The following is a 24,457-nucleotide window of genomic DNA, read 5'->3' on the forward strand; positions in this document are numbered from 1 at the left end:
CGATCTATGCCAACCCAACAAACACCTTCAGGATCACCCAGTTACGTTGTGACGTTTGATAGCACACAAGGTGTTCCTCCGGTATTCAGGGAGTTGCATAATCTCATAGTAAAAGGAATATGTATAAGTCATGAAGAAAGCAATACCAATAAAACTTAACAATCATTATGCTAAGCTAAAGGGTGGGTCTTGTCCATCACATCATTCTCTTAATGATGTGATCCCGTTCATCAAATGACAACACATGTTTATGGTTAGGAAACTTAACCATCTTTGATTAACGAGCTAGTCTAGTAGAGGCTTACTAGAGACACAATGTTTTGTCTATGTATCCACACATGTATCAAGTTTCCGGATAATACAATTCTAGTATAAATAATAAACATTTATCATGATATAAGTAAATATAAAATAGCAACTTTATTATTGCCTCTAGGGCATATTTCCTTCCCTGACAACACCTCCGTATCCCTGTGGCATCAAGGTGCAATCTATCTTCCGTGCATCCATTTCCTGGGTGATTGGCGCCGTACGCTTACCGTTTTCGGGAGGATCATTGGTTCAATGGATCTTCCATCTCTGAGATCGCTCTACTCCTTCACGCGATGGTTCATTGACGTCGGCAGAAAGGGTGCAATGTTCGCGAGGGCCTGTTGGATCACTCTATCCTCCGGCGCTGATCCGGTGAGTGTCCCTGTGGCGCCAACTTAGGGCCTCTTCCCTCTCCAGTGAGCCTGACCGCATCTCCTGGCGATGGACGTCTGATGGCGCGTATTCTGCTAAGTCATGCTATCTAGCCCTTTTCTCGGGATCGACCACCGCCCCCTCCTGGCATCTCACCTGAAAATTTGGGTGCCCCTCTGCATTAAGAACTTCCTCTAGCTCGTGATCCAAGGTCGTTTCTGGATGGTCGATCGGCCCATGCATTGTGGCCTCCATCATGCTCTGCTCTACCTCCTTTATGACCAAGAACCGGACATAAGGGCATGGCCAACGCGCCACTGTGGACGGCTGCCCCAGCGCTTGACGTCACTCTAATTTGTCCATGTAGGCACAACTAGTAGCTTGCAGATCAAAGCGTGATCCTGCAGAGGAAGTAGCCTTCCTCATGACAAAAGCGAGAGAGGGCAAAAGCTAGAGACGGTGTGAGCTAGCTCCTCCTTGTGCATGTAAAGTAAGGTAAAAAGCAAGGATGTATATATATGTCATACGTGGGCTTGATGGGGCAGCTCTACGCGTTTAGTGTTTGAGAAACTAAATGATGCCCTATATATCTTTACTTAGGTGGAAGAGATGAGGCATTAGGAATGTGATGCCCTCTTTGTACATGCCCTAATGCAACATCATCAAAGATGACGCCTGATCTAAGATACTTAGACTACCCACAGTGAGAGTAATATAGATGGTAACATCACACTTATCTAGGCAAAATAGATGATGTGGCATATAATAAATGAAGAAAGAGAGGCATGTGGTAACATATCTACTTATGTAACATCACACATATTAAGAAAAAATGAGTCTACAACGTAATAAATGCAGAGATGCATGACACACTACCCACTGTGGAGGTATTAACATAAACTAGTAACATATGCATGTTACTACTTAGTCTTTTCATGCATATGACACTAGTCTAAGTTACTACCTCCATAGTGCAAAATATCTTAGTAGTAGTAACTTATTTCATTTATTGCCTTATGAACTCATTTATTGCCTTATAGACTCATTTTACCTCGGGAAGCGCTATGTTACAGTAATATATTATGTTACTTCAAACACCTCTCTCCTCATTAAATACTTGCCACATAAGCAAAATTGTCTTGGAGTGTGTTAAGTTACTATCTAAGTTACCCCCACTATGGCTAGCCTTACGCCCGGTCATCGTATTTGTCCTTGTGCGATTCTCTCTACAATTGCTACTTTCTACTCCTTCTATCAATGCAATGATAAGCAATGCTCGTGCGTATTCGTGTTTCTTTTCTCATGTGCTATTGGTGTCCGAAGAAAGTGAATCATTAATAAATTAAATTAAACTACCAAAAAGTAAGACGTAGTTCTGTGGCCGCGTGCGGTTGGGGTTCATGGTGGAGATGGAATCAACCCCACCATTAGTTTACTCGTAGCCGCGTATGTGTATTCCTCTGTCCGAAGCGCCGACGGCGGCCGCAGCTGCTGCTATATAAACGGACGCGCACCAACATTTCACTCATCACGTCCAGAAAAAGTCGAAGTGTTCTCTCTGCTGCTCGTGTATATCTTAGCCACCTATCTGCCCACACGGCAACGTCGGTTGACTTTCCTGCCTGCCGTCCGTCGCGCTATCTGCATGGCTTTCGCGCTCAAGGCATCTTCCTCGGCTCCGTCGTTGAGCCGCCCCATGCGTCGCGGCACGGTGGCCTCTGTGGCGGTGCCCGTGCCGCTGCCGGGGAGGCCCGTGGTCAGAGCAGTCGCCGTGGCGGCGGTGGCGTCGCTCGAACCGGCGGTGACCGTGCCCGCGCCCGCGCTTGCTGGGAGGTGTGCGTCACTGTCCGCGGCCGGCAAGCACGGCCTGTCGGTGGCAGAGGCCATGTCTCGGGTCAGGGCGAATGGCAAGGTAAGTGCGCCGAGCGTACTAAGCTCAGTTCGCAGCATGCATGCACGTAAAATATCGATGCTAATCGACGAAGGCTTTACTGTTGCGCGCGCGCAGACGGCGTTCATCCCGTACATCACCGCCGGCGACCCCGACCTAGCGACCACGGCCGAGGCGCTCAAGCTCCTTGACAGCCTCGGCGCCGACGTCATCGAGCTCGGCTTGCCCTTCTCTGACCCCTCTGCCGACGGGCCAGTGATTCAGGCATCCGCGGCGCGGGCGCTAGCCGCTGGCGCAACCACCGACGCCGTGATGTCGATGCTGAAGGAGGTGACGCCGGAGCTGTCTTGCCCCGTGGTCATCTTCTCTTATTTCAGCCCCATCCTGCGCCGTGGGACAGGGAGTTTCGCCGCGGCTGCCAAAGAAGCCGGTGTCAAAGGTAATTAACTGAGTTAGCAAACTAAATATTTTATGCGACATTGACAATCCACACAACAGATTTGCTAATTCGCACTTGTTACATGGATGTACTCCAGGCCTTATCATACCCGATCTTCCATACGACCAGATACATGCTTTCAGGAAAGAGGCCATAGAGAACAATCTAGAGCTGGTACGTGCATCGGTCCATGCCCCTGTTATACATTATATAATGCAATGCTAACATAACTGAGACTTAAACCAGTCATTAAACATGATATTTTTCTTCAACAAATGATTGTAGATCCTTCTTACAACACCAGCTACAACATCAGAGAGGATGAAAGAAATCACAAAAGCTTCAGAAGGGTTTGTTTACCTTGTAAGTTGCACAACACACATGCGTACAATCCTACTCTCTATGTTCCTTAATATAAGACCTTTTAAAGATTCCACTATGAACTACATACGGATGTATATAGACATACTTTAAAGTGTATATTCATTCATTTTGCTTCGTATGTACGCCCTCCGTAAACTAATATAAGAGCGTTTAGATCACTAAAATAGTGATCTAAATGCTCTTATATTAGTTTACAGAGGGAGTAGTCTATAGTGAAATCCCTAAAAGGTCATATATTTAGGAACGGATGGAGTAGCTTCTTATTCCAATTCTGGCTTTGTGGTCAAGATATCATGATTAAAATTTCAGTCCCCTAATTAATTCCATTATGCAGGTAAGCGTCGTTGGAGTTACAGGAGCTAGGGCGATAGTAAACCCACGTGTCAAGGATCTTCTTCAGGAGATTAGGCAGGTTTGTAGAAATGATTTTTAAAACCATCAAATCTTCTCTCTTAACCAGGAAAGAAACAATGTAAATCTCCCCCTTGTAATATTTAAAGTATCAACAGTCACATATCTTTTGTAATTGTCCGTAGGTCACAGATAAGGCAGTGGCGGTTGGCTTTGGCATATCGACCCCGGAACATGTTAGCCAGGTAGATAACACACCGAAAGATTCACCAAAAAAATTAATCTTGATTGAACAATCTCAATAAGTTTATTACATTGCTGACCTCCACTTATGAATGGACACAGATTGCCAAGTGGGGTTCAGATGGAGTGATCATTGGTAGTGCAATGGTGAAACAGTTGGGTGAAGCAAATTCTCCAAGAGAAGGATTGAAGAGGCTAGAAGTATATGCCAAGAGTTTGAAGAATGCACTCCCATGATATGCAATTAAAATGGTTAATTATTTGTGGTGGCAAGGCAACATGGTGGTACAAATTTAAATCGGTAGAACGGTAGAAGGTATTTGCAATTTTTCGGTTGCAAAAAGAGACTAGTGTTTACCTTTATATATAATTAGTGTTTGCATATGCTTTTCTTCCTTTGTTGTGTTAACTTGGGAGTGTTAATATCAAGTGAATAAAATAGTTACACTACCGACCTCCACTCATGAGTGGACATAAATTGCCGAGTGGGATGTAGATGGAGTGATCATTGGTAGTGTAATGGTGAAACAGTTGTGTGAAGTGGCTTCTCCAAGAGAAGGGTTGAGGAGGCTAGAAGACTTCGCGAGGAGCCTCCGGGATGCACTAAATGATTTGTAACATCATAGTACATTCCCTAGATCACCATGATATGTGAAAATAAAGGAAGTGAATTGTTCTTGTTGGTCAAGTATGAAGGGGTGGAAGCAACATAGTTGCTTGTTATTTTTGTATGGCAAGAACACAAACGACTAACATGCCAACGAGCCGATCACGGCCCGCGGCACCACCTTCCACCCGCGCTACTACCCCCATGCCACTTTCTCATCATACGACTACTAACCAGGTGCCTCACCCTATATGAAGAACACGAGCAAGATAATGTTGTCAGTGATACTGAGAGTATTCCTCAACTTGAGAATGCTCTTGTGGTATCATTGCCTCATCCGGAGCACAACTTAGAACGGAATCTTTTATTTATATAGGTGATGCACCAAACCTAAAAATCAACGGCGAGTTTTGGGAAGAGATGCATCCAGCTCCCACAAGGTGAAGTGCATCCCCACACTCCTCCTAAAGAGATTGCCACATATGTGGTGAATACTCCACACTCGCCATTTGAAATCACAATAATGGAGGTCGAAGACCATGAACAACACCGTTCTCCTTTTAAAAGGCTTCACAAAGTCCTCGGGCCTCCACCCCGTCCCATGGCAAGCATTCATGAAGAAAATGCCTCTACCACAGTTCATGAAGTGAATGAGATTGCATCTGCATCAGCCGATGAAGAAGTTCCACATACTCCTGAAGCAAATGAGCAGCTCAATGAAAATGTCGAAGCAAATGAGACTGCACCAGTCAATGCCTCTGATATGGAAGAATCAGCAGAAGAGACAGGTAGGGATGATGAATAAACTGTCAATCCAGCTCAAAGGTTGTGTCCAGACTCAAGATGCCTGAACGCGACGAACTAGACTATAAATTGATTGTCCATAAGATGAGATGTGCTAAGTGCTAACTGCTTCATATCGGGTAGTCTGATGTGGATTTCAGATGTAACTGTTCCACGGTCGAAGCAAGGTGGGTCAGCAGGTAGGCTGCAGCCGCCGAATTAATCCAATTATGGTCTCATCTTCAAAAAATTAAGTTTACTTTGCAGGGAGATGAGACCCATACCAAGACATAACAGATGGATGGATGGAGATCTAGCTAGGCGCACAACACTATTATATACTTTGGGCACTTTGCACAATCTAGGTGCACTTCTTAAACTTATGTAATCAGCAATCCATAGGAACATGTCGGTCCCTCTTCATTGGTGCTAGTGTAAGTTCAAATTTGTTAGTGACGCTGCATGTCTAAAACTCCTGTAGGTTGATTCATTGATTTTGATCGATATCATTATCCAAGAAGCCAATTAATTGATTTGGGATCTGTTGTGGTGCATTATTTCTAAGCTTGCACTGTTAGTGCCATCTAAAAATAATTCTAGTTTTTTAATAGTATGAGTAAAATGGCTAAATTGCACATGAGAGTCTAAATTAGTTTAAATCATAGCAGTCTCATGTTTTCTTCAAAGAGTTTTGTGGTTCCATAAATAAGTCATGAGGAACATTTGGATGCAAGCACCCATTTTTCATGAGAGACCTATGTTTGTACATTTCAAATCTTCTCCCTTTATACTCTGTGAAGTTATCTCAAAGCGTATGAATTTACTTTGGTACATGTTGATTCTATAAGTTGATGCATAGGCTTGAAGTAGAGGACCTTCCTACTCAGGTTTCAGTTTTCTCAATCCATACGTTTGTGCAAATGTCATTTTCTTGACTGGTTATTCAGTAACCTCGCACATGTCCATTTTCTCTCTATATCGTCAGTATTAAACTTCATACATAATACCTTATATGCTTGGGTTTAGAGCATTGCAAATCAGGGTAGGCTATGCATTTGGAAAGTTCATGTTCTATTGTAGGCTTTCCTGATTGTCTGGCACCTTATTAGGAGACGACGACCGCAACCATGAATAGGTTTAAATGTCGCATTGCTTCCATTGGACTAACCATTATAGAAAACAACTGGGCATAAACTTATAACATAAACCGTTGCTGCTTTGTTGTTTTTATCCATGATGTTTTCTTTAAGCATATGCTAATCCCACGCTATCTTCTATTTGCACTTACATTATTCCTAGGGCTCAAGAGATAACCACATTATTTTCACTTACATGTTCATGATTCCTTCGGTGTCTCGCAGCTGGATAGGTGGGAGGTGACACGTTCACTGTTTGGTTGACTCATCCATGACGTTGTTGCCGCCGTCCAGACGAGCTGCTCAGCCTGCTGCTCCACGAGACTCCCTAGCAGCAACTGAGAGGTTCCATGGGAACAAGCACCCATGGTTGTTGCCGCCGTTCGCACCGTCCCTTTACTGCGGCCCTTTACACCCTCAGCTGATCCAGCTCACAGAAGGTCGGTGCTTGGTATAATTCCCCTCCCCTTCACCTTCTCCAACCCCTGTAGTTTTAACTCTCGTTCTGATCCTATTTGTAATGATATGCTTGGAATAGGGGAATGGAAGTGGTTTCTCTCTATTGAGGAGGACAAACAGAGATAGAGGAGGAGGTAGAGGTGATTTGCTAGGCATTATGCTGCGAGGATAGAGACATGGAGGTCAGTGGCAGTATCGATGCCTTTTTCCTCTTCTACTCGATTTCTTAACATGTTTCCTTTCACTGTTAGATTGTGAAAGTCCATGTGACGTTGGTGTCAAGATGAGCGGCCGGGCTTGCTGATATTGTGTCAAGTAGATGGTTGTATTATTAAAAACTTATCAATTGGAGTAGGTTTATATAATTGTTTTTCCTTCAGAAGCTTTTAACCTACTTAACACTTTTGTTCAGAATTTTATGTGCTCTTTTGTCAGAGATCGATTGATGGTTTGGTTGGGATTGTATGATTTAGCCTATTCTTGGTGGCAACTAATTAGGCATCGATACTGTGAATCAATAAACACTCGCAACATGACTGTTTTTTTTCCTCCGGACATTTTTATTTATGTGAAAAATACATTGTTTGGCGATACACTAATTCAGAATATTCATGCTTCAATTCATCACGAACTTTATTTCTCTATCTTTTTCTGTGTACCAATGTGTCTTTTTCTCTATCCTTTTTTCGGTATACTAACGTGTCTTTGTTTAGTGCAATGACGAGGTTTCCTCCATGCTTCTATACAAATTCGAAGGACAAGCAGATGTTGCGGTCTGTATGCTACTCTATGTATCATCTTCGTCCTGAATAGCGCTGAGGAACAATACAAACTTATATGTAATTGGCTAGTGCTTGCTTTACTTAAGACGCCCACCGTTCTATTTCCGATTTCTTGATTGGTCATGTACATGTCTACCATACCATATTGTAGTTAAAGTTTCTGATGTACACATGTTTCCGCCACAAACATGAAAGCGAGTTGTCCCTATAAACCCATGATACCCACAAACATTTTTAGATCGTTATTCACAAGTGCCTTGTAGATCATTATTCACAAACCGAGCAATAGCCATATGCTACACATGGATTTCTACTAACTTAGCATTACCTGCTTGACCAAAATATTAGGACCGGCACCCTCACGCCAAGGCGCGATACCGATCTAATGGACAGAGGGAGTGACTAGAACCGCTTCCCTAAAAAAACTACATGCTGTAACTTTTAGGAGATGAATAACTCGAAAACTGCCACAGGAAAGTGATGATTTAAACTTGAAAATCAACCCCAACTCAAAATCCTAAAAAAAAACCTGCGGGATAAAAAAAATTGTTGGTAAAGGTAATATATCAATATCAAGATGATATTAATTATACCTGACCGACCTAAACCATGCTTTTTCTGAAAAGGAGAAAACTCAGTGTTACCTCCCTGAAAAAACTTCTCCAGCAGACTCTTTAAAACTCACGAAACTGTAAAATAACTGACGATTTACAGTTTTAGACGGAAAAAACGACCCGAATAAAACCCGTAAACGACTCCGATCTATAAATCTTTTAAGAGGCACATTAAAAAGCTCCTCCCGATCTGTAAAAACATAGTTTTCACATCCACTTCTACGATTCCCCTAGGAGAAAGCACTTGGCGGGAGCCCAACTGCCATGAAAACATCCGCATCCGCCGTCCGCGCCACCCCGGACGCCAGCCACCCGCCCGGCCGCCCCAGCCGCCGCCCGCCAGCAGCCCACACGCCCGTGTCTCTCCTGACGGAGGAGCTAGCTAAGGCAACTCTGTCCGCTTGAATCGATTCAGCTAGCTACAGCGACGACGGCTCCATATTTGGCCGTTTGGACTGATTCAAGCTAGCTAGCTTCATGTGAGTCGTCCTGGACGCCGGCGATTCCATATTCGGCCATTTTATGCGCTGTTCGCCGACTTCGTAGGAGCGAGCTAGCTGGCTATGGACACGGACGAGAGAAAGTTTAAATTTGAGGGGTCTGTTCGGCCGCAGCTCAAACCGACATGTGTTTTCCGCGAACCGAAAACTTCCGCGATTTAAGGGGTCTATTAGAGATGCTCTTAATAGCACTGAACCTTGGTAGCATTACAGGCCACAATGGAGAAAAACAAAATTCATAGCCGACTTCAGGGCAAAAAGAAAAACTGCGAGTACAAAAGGTGTGAATAATAACTTTTAATATAGTGCCTTTTCTGTTTTTTTTGCATCCAAAATACCATGAAAGTCATTTCTTCGCCGAACTTTTTACGTCAGTATAACACTAAATCATTTGTTTCCAAAAAGTTCCGGGAATTTTTTGTCTTTTTCTGCAACTTGCATTTTGTTTTTCAATCCAGGTGCATTGGCACTGGAGACGCAAAGATCCACCACGCATTGCACACACCCTAACCTATTTAATTATTACTCCCTCCGTTCCAGAATATAAGGTGTATTAGTTTTCGTGCAAGTCAACCATTTGAATGTTTGACCAAGATAATAGAATAAAATAACAACATCTGTAGTACCTAAAAGATAAAATATGAAACTACTTCTCATAATGAATCAAATGATATAAATATTGTACTGTGTATATGGATATATATTTTCTAAAAACTCGGTGAAACATGCGATCGTTTGACTTTTGGAAAAAACAAATACACCTTATATAAAGGAACGGAGGGAGTACTTCTCTAGAGTTGCTGGGATGACAGTCTTGCTTTCTGACAGAAATCTGCCTTGGCGTTCATGGGAAATTCATTCTCTAACTTACAATAGGGATGAATGTACAGGATGATAGTTGCTGCGCTTTGTGACTTTACAATAGGGATGGCAGCCGATTTGATTCCAGTCAAAGCGGGTGCAGTTTTTTTTGCCAAAATGTAAAGAGAAAACTGGCATTCAAGGTAGCGATGAAAACCACATCTGCAACCATGTTTCAGGTTTACATATCGATTCAGATGACAGAAATAGTTTTTACCCAGAAAACGAAAACTTTAGACCAAATTTGCGATTTATCAAACTTGGCAATCGCACATCTCCTAAAAAAATGGTATCCCCACCCATGTCCAAAACTCGTATATCCCCAAAGAAATTTGTATCCCCACCCATATGCCCAAAACTCGTATATCCCCCAAAAAAATTGTATCCCCACCCATGTCCAAAACTCGTATGTCCCCACCCATGCCCCTAGTTAATCTCCATTCGCCGATTTTACAGGTTGCCGTAGTCTAAAACGACAGTAGGTTATAACCGACTCCCGGTTCCAAAATCACAGCGGCCACATGCCGCATTCTCTCTCACGTCAGCAGCGTTGATTACAAACAGCAGCAAGCTTGTCAGTGGAGTGGAGTTTCCGGTTAGTGGAGCGCCTTCTGGCAGTAGCTCAGCACCTCCTGAGCATTGTTGATGGAGTCTCCAGTCGAGGACTTCACCTTGATCCATCTCTCCATGAAGAAGGAGATTGCCATGAGCTGTCACAGATATTTTGTAGCATAGGAAAAACAATGCGATTGCTGCTGCCGAAATGTATCCCATCATGTTAGTTTGTAAATGTAGCTTAAGATCTAGATTTCCATGAAGGGCAAATTGTATATATTGTTTTAGAGGATACACATCTCGATGTCCATTCCTTCAGGAGAGCATCCTCAGGTGTTAACTTCTCTTCATCAACCACCTGACTCTCGAGGTCATCTTTGATGAGGCCGAACTTGCCTGAGAACAGAGACGCAAACTGGTCGAGGGACGAGGAGTTCAACTCAGTTCCTTGCACTTGTGCCAGAATAAGCGATAAGATACTCCAAAGTGCATATCGAGCTTGGTCATCATCAGGGACCTCTGGAAGAACTTCAAGTAGGCCCTCCAGGAACGGTAAATCTGAAACAATTGAAAGACTGGATCAATGTAATGGCACTAAATGCGGTGCACTGCTTAGCAAATACAATAGTTGCTTAGATAATAAGATAAGTGCTAAGAAAAAAAAATGTGCCTACCATGGGATATCTTAGGCACCAAATGCTTTCCATCTGTCAAAATATTTGACATTACGATCACCACCGAAGCACAATAGCTTGCAACCTGAAGAAGAGTTTGTGAATAAGAATACAATTACCATGCTTGACTTGCATTCCTACATCTGAATCTACAGATCTTTCAAGTGAAACATCCTAAGTCACCATAGAGGTTGTAGGGTAAGAATTAATGCAAGGTGAAGTTTGCCAAATGTACAAATGGGGCAAGGAATGTTTCTTCAAATTTCCGGGGGGGGGGGAAATCATGACTTACTGACAATCAAAAAAATTGGAGCAGCTTGCTTGTTAAGAGTTATGAGTTGGTCAAGCTAACAATTTGGTACCAAGGAGGCAACAACATAATGCATTTCTTCAAAAATGTATATATGAACCAGAATTCGACCGGGCTGATGAACAAATATATGTAGCGGTGGCAACATGCTCACCTCAACTTTATCAGGCCACTTGATCATGTTCACTAACACTTTAATCAGCCGGTCATTCGATGACATTGCCTTTGAAACACAGTGTATGGCTGATAATTCTTCCATGAAGTGAAGGATCAAATCAAGAGAACCCGGTCTGAAACGTGTTAAGAAAAAGGTAAGGTAAATTCATTACTATCCCAGGTTGTTAATTCAAAATTCAATAACTAAGAAGGGTTATCGCAGTGACAGAGAAATGCAGCTACAGTCCTATTAAATTAAAACTAGGAAGTGGGAATGTAAGAAATTTAAAATGCTCAGACCATATTATTGGAACACAACAAATGGCCGCGTCTCAGAACACAGGTTAAGGACCTAAACTTTGCCTAGAAGACATGAAATATAAAAAATATTCTACAAAGCTTTAAGGATCTCTTTGAAACAATGACTTTAAACGGGATTATGGAGGATTCAAATCCTTGAGGATTCCTTACATGACTGTTTTGGGAGCTTCAGCATTCAGCCCATAATCGAACTGAATGCCATAAATCTCCAGAGAAATACCACATATCCAAACAGGCCTTAGGTGTTTTTCCTATGATTTATTTCTTAACTACAGAAAATTTACCACATACTCCCTCCAATCTAAAATGTAAAGTGTATTGGTTTTTCAAAAGGTCAAACGTTTTCTATTTGACCAAACCTAGATAAGTTTGACATTTCTCAAATTTAATACACCTTGCATTTTGGAATGGAGGGAGTACACAGGAGAAGTTTCCATGATACCTAGAACAATAATAGTTCAAAATCTGTAACAGATAACTTTTATAAAATGAAAATCTTGCCAAATTTCAAGTTAGTTCAACATACCTGTCTAGCTTCTCATCCGGTGATCTTTCAATCTCATTTGTTAGTAACCCAATAACACGGTCAACTAAACCCAGTTTAAGCAAGGGCTGGATAAGCATAGCAATCACATCTCGATTATCAATGACAGTTGATAGGAAGTCAATGATCTGCGACCAGTAATTCACATAAGAAATAACCAAACAGTTGAACACATGCAAATATAAAGATGGAAAATTTTCAGCTGAACCATAGTATAATAAGATGAAAGTAGTTGTGATAATTCGGCTGGGCTGACAATTTCAACCGAATCATACAACACATAACAATAGGCAACATTAGTTTTACAGTATAATTTTAAGGAAATAAAGGCTTTCACTGCTATAAAAGTTATTGTAGAACGATAAGCAAATAGATGCTAGTTCAAAGACCATAAGACCTCTGCAGCTAAAAGTTTGATAAACTTGCAATTTGCAGTCACATGTTTCTCAAGAGTATCAATGCAGTCAAAAAAATTCAGATATTCTCCTAAGAGAAGAATTTTCACAGAAGAGAACCAAGCAATTGCCATGGAAAAAAAAAGAACCTCATTCTGACCAAGGATAATTCTACATTGTTCGGATAACATGGATATGGTAGCAATGAGTAAGACTGGACCATACAACTAAGAAGTGTTTGGGAAGATGAAACAGTCCATAGAAACTACTACCTCTGTACCAAAATACTTGTAGTTGGGGAAACTTGTACTAGTTTCCCTCAACTGCAAGTATTTCGGTACAGAGGGAGTATTCGATGACGACCTTCTCTATTTCGGTACAGAGGGAGTATTCAATGACGACCTTCTTGAAACTGATAAAAGAGTTAAGCAGGCAAACACACATGCCTAACCATCACGTATAGAAGAACGAGCTAAGATGATTAAAACAATTTATGTTACACAAGTCCTACAAAACAAATATAATGTGTCCATATATGTCAAAATTCAATTTAAAAAGAACCAAAGTCACTAAAGTTGTGAGGACCAACTCTACGGATTATTCACAACAAGTTGCATATAGGAATTCAGTACAATACGCAGTCACAACAAGTTGCATATACGAATTCCGTACAATACCTTTTCAAGTAATGTACAATTATCTGTCTTCCCAACTATCAGTAGAATACGTGAAAGAATCTCATCAGGTAAAAGAGCTTGAGCCCAAGAAACAGATGCACTGGACCGAAGAATGGCAGCGAACAACCTATCTAAGAAAAACTGTGTGAGGATGCAACACTGATGAAATTTAGCAACAATACTCATTCCAACTATCTCGGGGTGTAAGTTTTTTTTTACAGACAGCAACACAAGTCAAAATAAGCAAAAAAGAACAGAGCATAGATGGAACTTCTCAGTTCTCATTGTCTACAACTCAGAACAATTAGAAAGCAGCTTCTTAGAAAGCAGCTTCTCCAAGTTTTCAACATCGACAATAGAAAATTAAATTATCAAGAAAAACAAAATCTAAATTTACTTAGCTCCTATCCCCCAGATGATTAATAACATAAGTACATAACCTATTAACACAGTTGAAAATGGTTATATTTTTGCAAAAGTACTGTATGTTCAAGCATTTTCATCCACAAGTTCAACAACTTGTGGTTGATTGGTTATGTCCAAATGTAGGTATGCATGTAACATGTGATGTAAGGATGTGTAGTTTTGCATGTGGGCATTTGCATAGTTATGTGGTAAAATTGAATGGGTTTCTGACCAATACAAAATGCACAAATTCAAGAACATAAATAATATATCAACATGGTAATCGTGTGTGTGCTGAGCTAAACTACCAAGATTTTTTTACATGATACGACTTAAATTTCACGGGATGAAATATCTTGCAATGCTAGAATAGTAAACAGCTTGTCAAACGGCTGATAAATAAATAATAAAAAACTTGGTTCTAAATAATAAATTTGAGTCCGGCAAAAAAAACTTAATCCCAAAGATACCCAACCTGAATGCTTCAGAAAGGCATTTGACATCATTTAGAAACAATTGCTCCACGACAGTTGCAATTAAACCTTTTTTCGAAGAGATTGCAGCAACTAGAGATTCATGACAGACTAAGTTTCCCATGATTCCAAGACAAATTCCCTGCAGGGACAAAAGATTCAAAGAAACAAGATACTTTAATACATGCTTAACAAAAACAGAGGTAGCAGTAGAGGAAAATTTCATTTCACCTTCATCCTAGACGACTTTGCCGTATGAAGGTTGTCCAAAAGCACTTCAATCACAAGGCTATTAATCTACAAGGGGTAAATGTAATGTGTTGTTAGCAGCAGAAGATGCACAATTACTAAGGTATAAAGGAAGGTGGATAATTCTGTTTATTATGCCTTAATTTCCTTTTGTAGTTCCTTTGAACAATTGATTTGCTCTTAGATCAATTAGGATTTAGGAGAAATACTTTTGACTTACTGCAACCTGGCCATTCTTCCATTTATATTTTTTGTTAGAATTAGCATGTTATTATGACATACGCATTCACACTACAACTAGCTATCACCAGCAATAATTAATATGGTTCACAAATTATAGTAAAGAATTTGCTACAATAAACTGATACCGAACTAAAATTCAGGGCCAGGAAGATAAAATATAAGCACAAAGGAGCTACAAAACTAAAAGAATGAAACAATTACAATTATCCACCTTATTTTTTTGCTTATCTACTCCTAATTGATCTAACAAGCCAACCACATCGTATTAAAATCCAGGATATCCAAACAATGTCTAAAGCCAGTGCAGATAAGGCAATCAAAATCTCTCACACTTCCTGCTTACTAGTATCTTGTTCAGTAAGAAATTGAGCAGCAATAAACAAGTTTCATATAGCAAAACTTCTGTTTATGACAAACCTATAGAAGAAATACATCCTTATACAAGAGAATGATGCAGATAAATACCATAAGTTCTGCTTGAGGTGTACTAGCCGCAAGATCCTGCAGAATATAACCACACTCTACCAACTGATCCTTAGGACTGACACTCCTTTCTTCTGGAAGACCCTGCTTGTCACTTTTCTCAGAAGGATCCGTGTTATCCGGTTGCATTGAATCCCCGTCATCAGAATTGACCCTTTGCTTGTCACTTTTTGCATGAGGTAGACATTATTAGGACAACCAGGTCGTTTTAATAACAGCCTTCATTGCTAAACATACTTAATGGGGGAAAATCTGGAAGTACCACTCACCTGAACTCTTTCTCCAAACTGGATCCCTTACGTATTAGTTGCCTTATAAGAGAGATAGTATAGCTTGGATCAACTGCAGTTGTCTCCTCAAGTGACTGCAGATAATTACAACCAGAAGATTGAACATTAAGACAACACGATATTACTATAATTCCAAGGGAGCATGTTTGGCAACTATTCATGTCTTCCTGACAAGGCATCTAACAAAGCAACTAAACACCAATTGCGAAATATGTGCATTAAAGTTTCATGTTCACGATAAGCAGTTGCTTGGTAAGTAAACTCCAGTTGTAATAACCATGTAGGGAGTACATTCGAGTGCCATATTCACAGTACTCAGCTGTAAATGCAACTTGACATCATCTAGAAACAATTGCTCCACAACAGTTACAATTAAACTCCAGTTGTAATACTAACAGATATGGGCAGTTCTCAGCTGTAAATGCAAATTGCATGGCCCACAAATCACAATAGCAAAGAAAATGCAAGATGGATGCATGTTCCCCAGGAATTCACCCTCTGTCCCATGGACGGAGGAGGATTCAACCAGCATCGAGCACAGCGTGCCGCGTGGGCTGTCCTCGCTCACCCTGAGGCACAGAATCGCTTAGTTATTCTAACAAGAGCGGTCGCCCTCGAAGCGCGCACCAACCGCTCGACGGAATACCCGCGAGAGCGAGGGAAATGGAAACCGCAAAAACCCTCGTCGCGCCGCGAGAGGGAACGCGAGTCGGGGAGATGGGGTGGGAGGCGAGGCGAGGCCGAGTACCTCTTCCTCCGCGGGCGCGAACGGCAGGTCCATCGGGGCGTCCTCCTCGTCCTCGTCCTCGTCCTCGTCTCCCTCCTCCTCCTCCCCGTCCCCTTCCTCCTCCTCATCCTCCTCATCCACATCGTCCTCCGTGGTGTCGCCGCCCTCCTCCGGCTCGGGCGCGTCGTCCTGCCCCGCCTCGGCTGCTCCGCTGGCGCCCTCTTTCTCTTCGGAAGCGCCCGGCGACACCGGAGCGTGGTGATCGGGGGTGGTTCGCTCGCCCGCCGCGTCCAGCTCCCGCGGCGGCTCGGGCTCGTCGTCCTTGCCCGCTCCGCCCGCCGCGGCGCCTGTGTCGCCGGCCGCCATGGCAGCTTCTTCGGTGGTGGCGGACGTGGGCGAGAGGAGAGAGAGGAGAGGAGCGGGGGTGGCGAGGCCGTTCGACTGCGAGGGGAGGGCGCAAGGGGAGCGTGGGTCTGGTTTATAACTGCACAAAACCCCAACCCAGCCGCAGAACGTTTGGGCTTTTCACAGGGCCGGGCTGCGGCAGGGCGTTTGGGCCGCCAGTGGGTTTTGGCCTGGCCCTGGTAGTCCTTTTTTTAGGTGGTCCTTTTTCTCTTTCTAAAAAACTTGCAATCCTGTTAAAACAACTTACAACCCAGGTGAAAAGAAAAACGTTGGCCATGATAAATGCTATCAGCCTTGCTGAAGAGTTTAATATGGGCCGAGTTATTTTCATCACGAACCCTCTTGCCCAAGCTTGCATTGGGGACCGCGCACCTCTTGGTATCCTCTTCCAAAAAGCTAAGTTCAAGCTATAAACGAACTTCATAGATTATAAGATTGATGCATGCTTGTTCTCGTCTTTGTAATATCCTTGCTCATCTACTAACTGGTTATGGTTCGAGGGCTATAATCTACATCTAACATATTTGGCTTACTAATTTTCCCCAAGATGTAAGTGGTGTTGCGGCCAGTAATATTGAGTCGTCTATTTCGTTTTCTTGATGGGATCTGGATCGTCAGATCGAGTCACTAGACGGCCTCGGCCGTCGGATCGAACCCGAGGCACTGTCGCAATGAATAGTGATAGAAACAGCGTGCCACCGCGTGTAATTTCCATGCCCCACCGATGGCATTTTCGTCATTTCGCAAAAAAGGTGTATAAAACGCAGCCGCTTTCGTGGAGATGACCTAGCCGCCTCCTCCCCCTCGCACTCGCGTCGCTCCCTCTCCTCTTTCTGCTGCCTCACCTCTCTCTCTCTCTTCCCCTCCAAATCCTAACCCGCGCCCGCCTCCTTGCCCTGCCGCCGTCATCTCCTTCGCCTCCCGAAGCTCGACCCGAGATGGCTACCGCGGGGTTCCTGGCGGTCTTCCTCCTTGGCCTGCTCGTGCTTGTGGAGGATGAGGCGGCCGCACTGGCCTGGGTGGCACACCGCCTCTGCCGCCAGCAGGAGGGGGTCGCGACAGCGGCTGCATAGCCCGGTGATCAGGGGCTCCCTGGCGTGGTTCCCTCGACGGAGGGATGCTTCCTCTGTCCGCTGCCTGCTCCATGCCGACGCCATGTACATCATCTCCTCCCTATGCTTCTGCTCGCTTGGGACACAGTTCTTCAATGAGCACCACAAGGTATGTCTTCTCATAACTGTCTCCCTCTCTAATCCACAACACTCACACCTCGTGTGCTCTTCTCTTATGGAGACTGGTATATAGAGGCCCATGTATACACCAAATTTTTGGCACAACCAAAATTTCATGACGAGCCGACACCTAGGCGCTTGTCAGGCTGCCACCAGTTCCAACCATGGCCTCGTCTGATGATGCCATGGCCCATTCCTACCCTCAAGGTTGAGTGCCTCACACTTCCCTCCACCCCAGCTTCCTTCATTGGAGCCGAACTCTACGCTGAGAAATAGGTGGCACTTCATTGGAGCCGAACTCTACGTTGATCCAATTGAGCTCCGCAGCAACCACCTGCGTGACAGAGAGGGGCAGGACCTCCGCCACAAGCACTTTGGGCCCGCTATCGAGCTCTATCGCCGGCAGGCGAGAGGGGGAAGGGAGTGTGATGAGGATTCGGCGCTGGCCACAACAGGGCCAAACAAGAGCGGTGGTGGCGTTGTTCGGAGGGGAGGGGACGAGAGAGATGGTGCGCGGGATGGTTGCACTTGTGGGGTGAAAGATGTGAATGGCCGAAATGAATAAATAAGGAATAAAAAGAGGGAAAAAAGAAACAAAAGTACGGAAGTGGCAACCGGCCAATGAGTGGTCCCACATGAATGATGAAAGTAGAAATTTATAGTTGCACTTTAGTAGATTTGATCTGGGAGTGTAAAAACATTTTAGAAAGAAGAATAGTGTTGCTTTGTTGTCTGCAATATCTAGCCACATAAGAGGTGTTGGAAATATTAGCACTTTTCCAGTTAAACTAATCCATGAGTATACATTAAGCATGGCATAAAAGGTATGCATTTTATAGTGATACATAAGCATACTAGCACGTACAGAACATAAAAGCGAACCATCTATGAGCAGCACATACACGGCTAGCACAAATACGAGTAAACGAGGGATGAACATATCATACCCTCCGGTTGGTCAGGCCCAACGCGGCGGCGGCAGCAGCAGCCTCGGCGTCGTCCGTAGCCTTCTTCTTCGCGGCGGCATCGTCGGCCATGGTGCCGATGCAGGGGAAGTAGTGGAAGCAGAGGCTGACGGAGTTGGGGATGGATTGGGAGCAGTCGCGTCGAGACGCTCCCCAAAAACCTTATTGTCGTTCTCCCGGGCAAGATCTCAAACAACAGGATTCCGGAGGCACCTGCTCTCCCGACCAACCGTGCACACGATCGTCGGGATGGGGTCGCCGGAGGCAGCACGGAGTAAGGAACAGTAGATGACGGCTAGGTTATGCGAGAGGGAGTGAGTGAACGGAACTAGGTCACTCCATTGGGCAGAGCCTTCTTATATAGGCTGTCGGGTAGGAAGTCTTGGGCCTGGGCGTAGGCCCACGACCGAGTCGACGCACTCCCAGGAAGGGAGTCGTCGTTCCCGGAGAAGGGTCGCACACCCGCGAACGGAGTCGACGAATCCGGGGAACGCAAGTGAGCCCACAGTCCAACGTCTCGGACAGTGGCCCACCTGTTAGCGACTCGTTAATTAATCCCTAATTAATTAATTCGTTCCTGAGCGGCAAAAATAAGCTCCGGGTTGGCTCATTCCCGCAACCTGTGGCGCGCGCGACGAGGCGAGGCGGGTGGCGAAGGAGGAGGAGCGCGCGTGTATCACTCCTTTTCCGAAGCTTCCAATGGCAAGTGATAGAGCAACCCTTATAAAGGGGTCTCAACTCTCCTCAACTAGCAAGGTGGGACTAAATTTCCCACCACCTGCCATATCATACATGGGCCTCAAGATTAACCAGGAATCATTGTTCATATGGGCCTAAAGCCCATCTATGATTCAACAATCCCCCACCAGATCTCGAGGCACATAAGTTTGTCAACTGTTCCAAACAATATTTGATATATCAGAAATTTCAGTAGACACTGTTAAGTTGAACTCCACCTAGAGCAACATGATTAGACTTCTTCACAACTGAACAAATGGACTATGCCTTGAATTGTCAGTTTGGCGTGCAGAAGTTTCGCCTATTTGTCAGCTGATACATGGCTGCCGAAGGCTAAACCCCATGGGTGGAGCTTATTAGCCATACTCCGTACCTTCTCGTGAGCTTCCTAGAGATTATCCAATCTCATAGACTGTGACCAGCAGTCGGGCTCACATAGGTGTGTTTCTCCAAAGAATGCTTTGTAGGTTAGTATCTTGCTTACACAAGCTTTGGAACACATTAATACAAAAGTCAGTCTACCTTACATAATTGAGAGTATTACTGCATCTCCAACGGAGTGGGTTTATTTTAAGCATATATCCAGGAGTATAACCTTTTGAGCATATATCCAGGAGTATATACAAGTTGATAATTTTGATAAGATCATTGACAAAGGGGATGAATTTTATAATTATTTGTTCGAACCTGCTTAATCTCCTTAAGAAGATCTCTAACGAGTGGGTTCACAGTTGCTCGTGGACCTGTAACTCCATTGACACTTACCTGATAGTGAGATTAAAGAATTAAGATGAAAAAGGTAAACTTGCAGGGAACAATTCACTGGGACGAATTTATGCCTCCATTTGGCACTTACAAGGTAAACAAAGCCGTGTGGAGCATTAGTGATTTTCTTCATCCTCTCTCCTGGTGTGGCTGGTGTTGTAAGTAGCACCTGAAAACATTAATTCAGAAAGGAAACTGTTAATGGCTGGCACTAGAAATCCTGCTTTGTTTTGTTTCAGATATTGGTTATCCTTGAAGGCTTCATTCCTGAATGGGCATGCCTCAGCATAAGGAAGATCAGACACTGTAATTAAAGTGGTTGTTGAACGGGAGGCCTGGATGACCTGCCCGTCCGCGTAGGAGTCCGAGAAGGGCATGCCGAGCTCGATGACGTCGGCGCCACAGGCGTCGAGGATCCTCAGCGCCTCCGCCGTGGTCGCCAGGTCGGGGTCGCCGGCGGTGATGAACGGAAGGAAGGCCATCTGCACACGCTCTCAATACGGAACCTTGGCAGCATATCGGTCGAGTTGTGTACCTGTGTCTGTGCTCCAAATTAAGCTGGGTGCAGTGCAAACAGTTATCAGTTATACGTACCTTGCCCTGCTCCCGGACCCTGGGCAAGGTCAGCGCCACCGACAGGGCGGCGGGCGCGAACGCCTCAGGGACGTGTGGCCTGGTTCTACTTCTGAGCGCCCGCCTCCCCGGAGTGGCGCCCTCGGCGACGGCCCTGACCGCAAGCCTCCCCGGCGCAGGCGAGGACGACGGGGAGGGGGACGCCTTGCGGCCTTGGGCGCGAAGGCCATGTCGATCGCTGAGGAGTTCACTAAGTTGACTGTCGAGCTGTACTGCGAATGTACGTACAACACTTGGACTTGGGGCTGGGTCACACTCGACATGAGCTCTGGAGTCGTTTATATATTCCGCGGACCGCGGAATAGAGCTGTCCGCACATACGAACACCAGTCAATGTAGAGTTCAGTTTGAGGAAGACGAACCCACCCAAGCCCCCACCGGTCAACGCCGTGAAGAACGTGCCTTGTAGCCTACTCCTAGCTAGTACACGCGTGCTTGTAGCCTTTGTAGTACTCCCTCCGTTGTTTTAGTCTGTATATAAGATTTGGTCGAAGTCAAACATCATAAAGTTTGACCAACTTTGTTAAAAGAAATATCAACATCCATAATACTAAAGCTATATGATATGAAAATTAATTTCATGATGTATCAAACAATATTGATTTCATATTATGAATGTTGGTATTTTTTCTACAAACTTAGTCAAAGTTGACAAAGTTTGACTTTGACCAAATTTTATATGCAGACTAAAAAAACAAATGGAGTAAAAGCTAGTACTAAGAGGATCTCTCGTTGGGCTGAATTGTCTAGCTTGAAGATCGTTTTTCCTCTCGTCCTCGCGGCTGGAACCCTAGCCACCTCGAGGAAGCCAATCTTCTAGCGCTGTCCTTCGGCGGCTTCCCTCCGCCGGCGACCTCGGTCATCGGTGGTGAGAGGGGTCGCCTGATTCACGCGCGTAGATCGTATTTACTCTCTCATAGTCTAGGTTTTTAGCCTGTTCATCGTCTTGGCTTCGGCGGCGACGATGACGACGATGAATAACAATTCTTCGGATCCTTTCCTGACGAGGCCATCGGTCCTATGGTTGGGGATGAATTTGGAAACCAGTCTGTTCAAGTAAGGATGGTGTGGCGGCGACGGCATCCTCGTGGTGGACCTGTGTCCTCGGGCTCCGCCGTTGCGACGACGTTTGCTCCAGCGTCGGCGCGAAGCTTGGGAGGTAGTTCAGGAGCGGAAGCAGATTGTGGTCTGCATCGACGACATCTGGAAGACGAAGCGTGTGCTGGGTTCGTGGTTCATGGATGACAGGTATGGTTTCCTCTTACGACGTCTTAGTCGTGGTGGGGTGCCAGATCTGAAGTTCGATGGCATGCCCGGGATGTTGCCCCGGTACAATTCGTTCAACAGTAAGGGCTTCACTTTTGGGGAGCCACCTTGGAGGTCTGCAAAGCTGCATATCAGCGATGAAGATGCGTCGAGTTCGGGTGAGGAGGTGAGTCGTCATTCTTTTCTTCGGCGGCTGATGTGCTATCTTTTCAGTTTTGTCATGCCGGTCCTTACGTGACTTGTATTTTGGTCTTTATGATATAAATGAGACACATATTATCATGCAAACAAAAGCTAGTACCAAGAGCATCTACAACTAGACTCCTCAAATTGACCGGGCGTACGCGGGGACCATTGACCGGACAGGAGAGAGAAGCAAAAAGTAGTAAAAAATTAACCCAACCGAACGCCTCATATCTTTCCTATATGTCCGGGCTATTCGCAAACCCTCATATCCATCTCGAATATGGGGAGGATATGAAGGCTCGCGGATACGCCTGGACGCGCCCGGTCAATCCGTCACATAGAACGCGGCCTCATCACGGATCATCTTTTCTTTTTCTTTATTTATTCGTTTCTTTCTTTTTCTCTTCATCGTCACCAATCACATGCAAATAATCGGACATATAAGAACAAAAATAAAAATTGTGACTGTACGGATGGATAAATAGGGAATCAAAGCAGACACATCCGATCATCGGTCGGGCATATGTGCAGGCGTTTGAGGGATCGAATTAGAGGCATTTGGCTGAAGATGGTCTAGGTTCAGTGCGGTTGGCACATGCACGATACGTGCTCCTGTAAGTACGTACGCCATCCAGTGCACTTAGACTGACTCGGAAACGACGTGGCCAGGCCGGCTCGTCCCTGCAAGCACAAATTAACGGACATGTGAGCGAAGTGCGTCACCTTCTTGACGTCAATTGGTGGCGTCACTTGATGACATAGATCACGCCCACGGTACTACCATCAGTCCCTGTGTACCATGGTTCTGCTTGTATCAAGCTGTCTGAATGCTGCAAACCATCCAACACGATGGACCATCGATCAAAACCACAAAATGCCGGCATTGAAACACCGGCCGCTTGATCTGACCGGTGTCCGCCATTTATATGTGGCCATGCCCGGCACGATCCACACCATATCACCTTTGCCATAACCGCGAGCTCTAGAATGATGTGGGAGAGTCTCTCTGCGGGAGTAGAAGCATGAATTTGTCGGCCTTGCAGCCGGGCAAGCCTGCTGTGCGGCCGGTCCATGCCAGTTTCACCATGGAGCAGAATCACTTTAACGCCATCATGACGAAAGATCAGTCGGGCCACCGGTGACGGCGTTGCGGCTGATGCAGGCGGACCAACGCTACAACCTTTGGCTCCTCAACGAGCGCCGCCGAGTGCTCGCTAAACGAGGATGCCGTCGCGGCTATGTTCACGGAGAATCCGGTTTCCTTGGATGAGTTGCGGGCCATGTGCCAGTCCATGCGTAGGGAGCAATGGCAGCTGTGCGTCATGTGAGCGGAGACTAACGCTTTTTTCACGGAGATCAACAAGGAGGCGGACACAGAAAAAGGCACAAGGGATCGCGGATGTTGCTAGCTCTGCCTCGGTCATGCCGCCCACATGGTTCGTGCTTGACCACATGGCCGACCCTTTCATGTTAATCATGGACCTCACCTCGGCCGGAAATGTCCACATGATGGACTTCGGCGAGGAAGAGTGGGACGTTGAACATAGACATGGGCATGTCTCGTGTCCCATGTCGTCCTAGTCTTCCCTTCGTACAAAATCCTCAGTTTCACTTTTCCGAAGCTCACTGCAATTAAGCTTGCCGGACAAGGGGAAGAGATGACGTGGAACATGAATGCAACCATGACTTGCAAAGATTTAGGCTAGGTTAAAAAATGTTATGCCCGCTTTTGTTTAGTTGGAACATGTTGAAAATGTAATGAATTTGGTCCAGTTCAAATAAAAATCATCCGAGTTGCATGAAATTTGTCTAGTTTGTTCAAATTATGTTTGCAATGTGTCTTGTAGTTTGAGGGATAAGGTTGGATGGCTGCCTCCCGTATCACTGTCCGTGGGTGCGGATGAAATACTGCGTCTATTTTACGTGTCCGTGATGGAAATGCCCTTATCCTCGGGAACATGCAGACATGTGTCGTGGTCCAAATGCTTTTTTAATAAATAAATTCTTTTGATTTATTAATAAGATGTAATA

General features: G+C 44.7%; 2 protein-coding genes across 2 annotated transcripts; one reads left to right on the forward strand and one right to left on the reverse strand.

The window, feature by feature from the left end:
* The first annotated feature begins 2,227 nt into the window (after positions 1–2,227).
* On the forward strand, positions 2,228–4,680 carry LOC125506154 (tryptophan synthase alpha chain-like). The gene is made up of 7 exons (XM_048671016.2): positions 2,228–2,596; positions 2,693–3,014; positions 3,112–3,188; positions 3,300–3,377; positions 3,733–3,810; positions 3,935–3,994; positions 4,095–4,680. Exons 1-7 carry the CDS (start codon positions 2,330–2,332, stop codon positions 4,227–4,229), a joined length of 1,017 nt encoding a protein of 338 aa, XP_048526973.2. The 5' UTR covers positions 2,228–2,329; the 3' UTR covers positions 4,230–4,680.
* Positions 4,681–9,634: 4,954 nt separating this feature from the next.
* Positions 9,635–17,213, reverse strand: LOC125507469 (uncharacterized). Its single transcript, XM_087521984.1, has 11 exons — positions 16,258–17,213; positions 15,489–15,583; positions 15,202–15,385; positions 14,476–14,541; positions 14,247–14,386; positions 13,367–13,493; positions 12,277–12,422; positions 11,428–11,563; positions 10,964–11,048; positions 10,585–10,847; positions 9,635–10,444 (listed from the first exon to the last, which is right to left on the reverse strand). The coding sequence occupies exons 1-11, from the start codon at positions 16,600–16,602 to the stop codon at positions 10,331–10,333; spliced, it is 1,701 nt and encodes a 566-aa protein (XP_087378110.1). The 5' UTR covers positions 16,603–17,213; the 3' UTR covers positions 9,635–10,330.
* Positions 17,214–24,457: the final 7,244 nt, after the last annotated feature.

Source organism: Triticum urartu, chromosome 5A (genome assembly GCF_056163025.1).
Source record: "Triticum urartu cultivar PI428250 chromosome 5A, HENAU_Tu73, whole genome shotgun sequence".
Classification (NCBI taxonomy): domain Eukaryota; kingdom Viridiplantae; phylum Streptophyta; class Magnoliopsida; order Poales; family Poaceae; genus Triticum; species Triticum urartu.

Excerpts from the sequence above, each read along its gene's own strand:
- LOC125507469 (XM_087521984.1), bottom strand. The coding sequence starts at position 16,602 with ATGGCGGCCGGCGACACAGGCGCCGCGGCGGGCGGAGCGGGCAAGGAC. Across the intron at positions 14,387-14,475 it reads CAAAGTCGTCTAGGATGAAG|GGAATTTGTCTTGGAATCAT; the intron begins GTGAAATGAAAT and ends TTGTCCCTGCAG. Across the intron at positions 10,848-10,963 it reads GGTGCCTAAGATATCCCATG|ATTTACCGTTCCTGGAGGGC; the intron begins GTAGGCACATTT and ends CAATTGTTTCAG.
- LOC125506154 (XM_048671016.2), top strand. The coding sequence starts at position 2,330 with ATGGCTTTCGCGCTCAAGGCATCTTCCTCGGCTCCGTCGTTGAGCCGC. Across the intron at positions 3,015-3,111 it reads CAAAGAAGCCGGTGTCAAAG|GCCTTATCATACCCGATCTT; the intron begins GTAATTAACTGA and ends GATGTACTCCAG. Across the intron at positions 3,189-3,299 it reads TAGAGAACAATCTAGAGCTG|ATCCTTCTTACAACACCAGC; the intron begins GTACGTGCATCG and ends AAATGATTGTAG.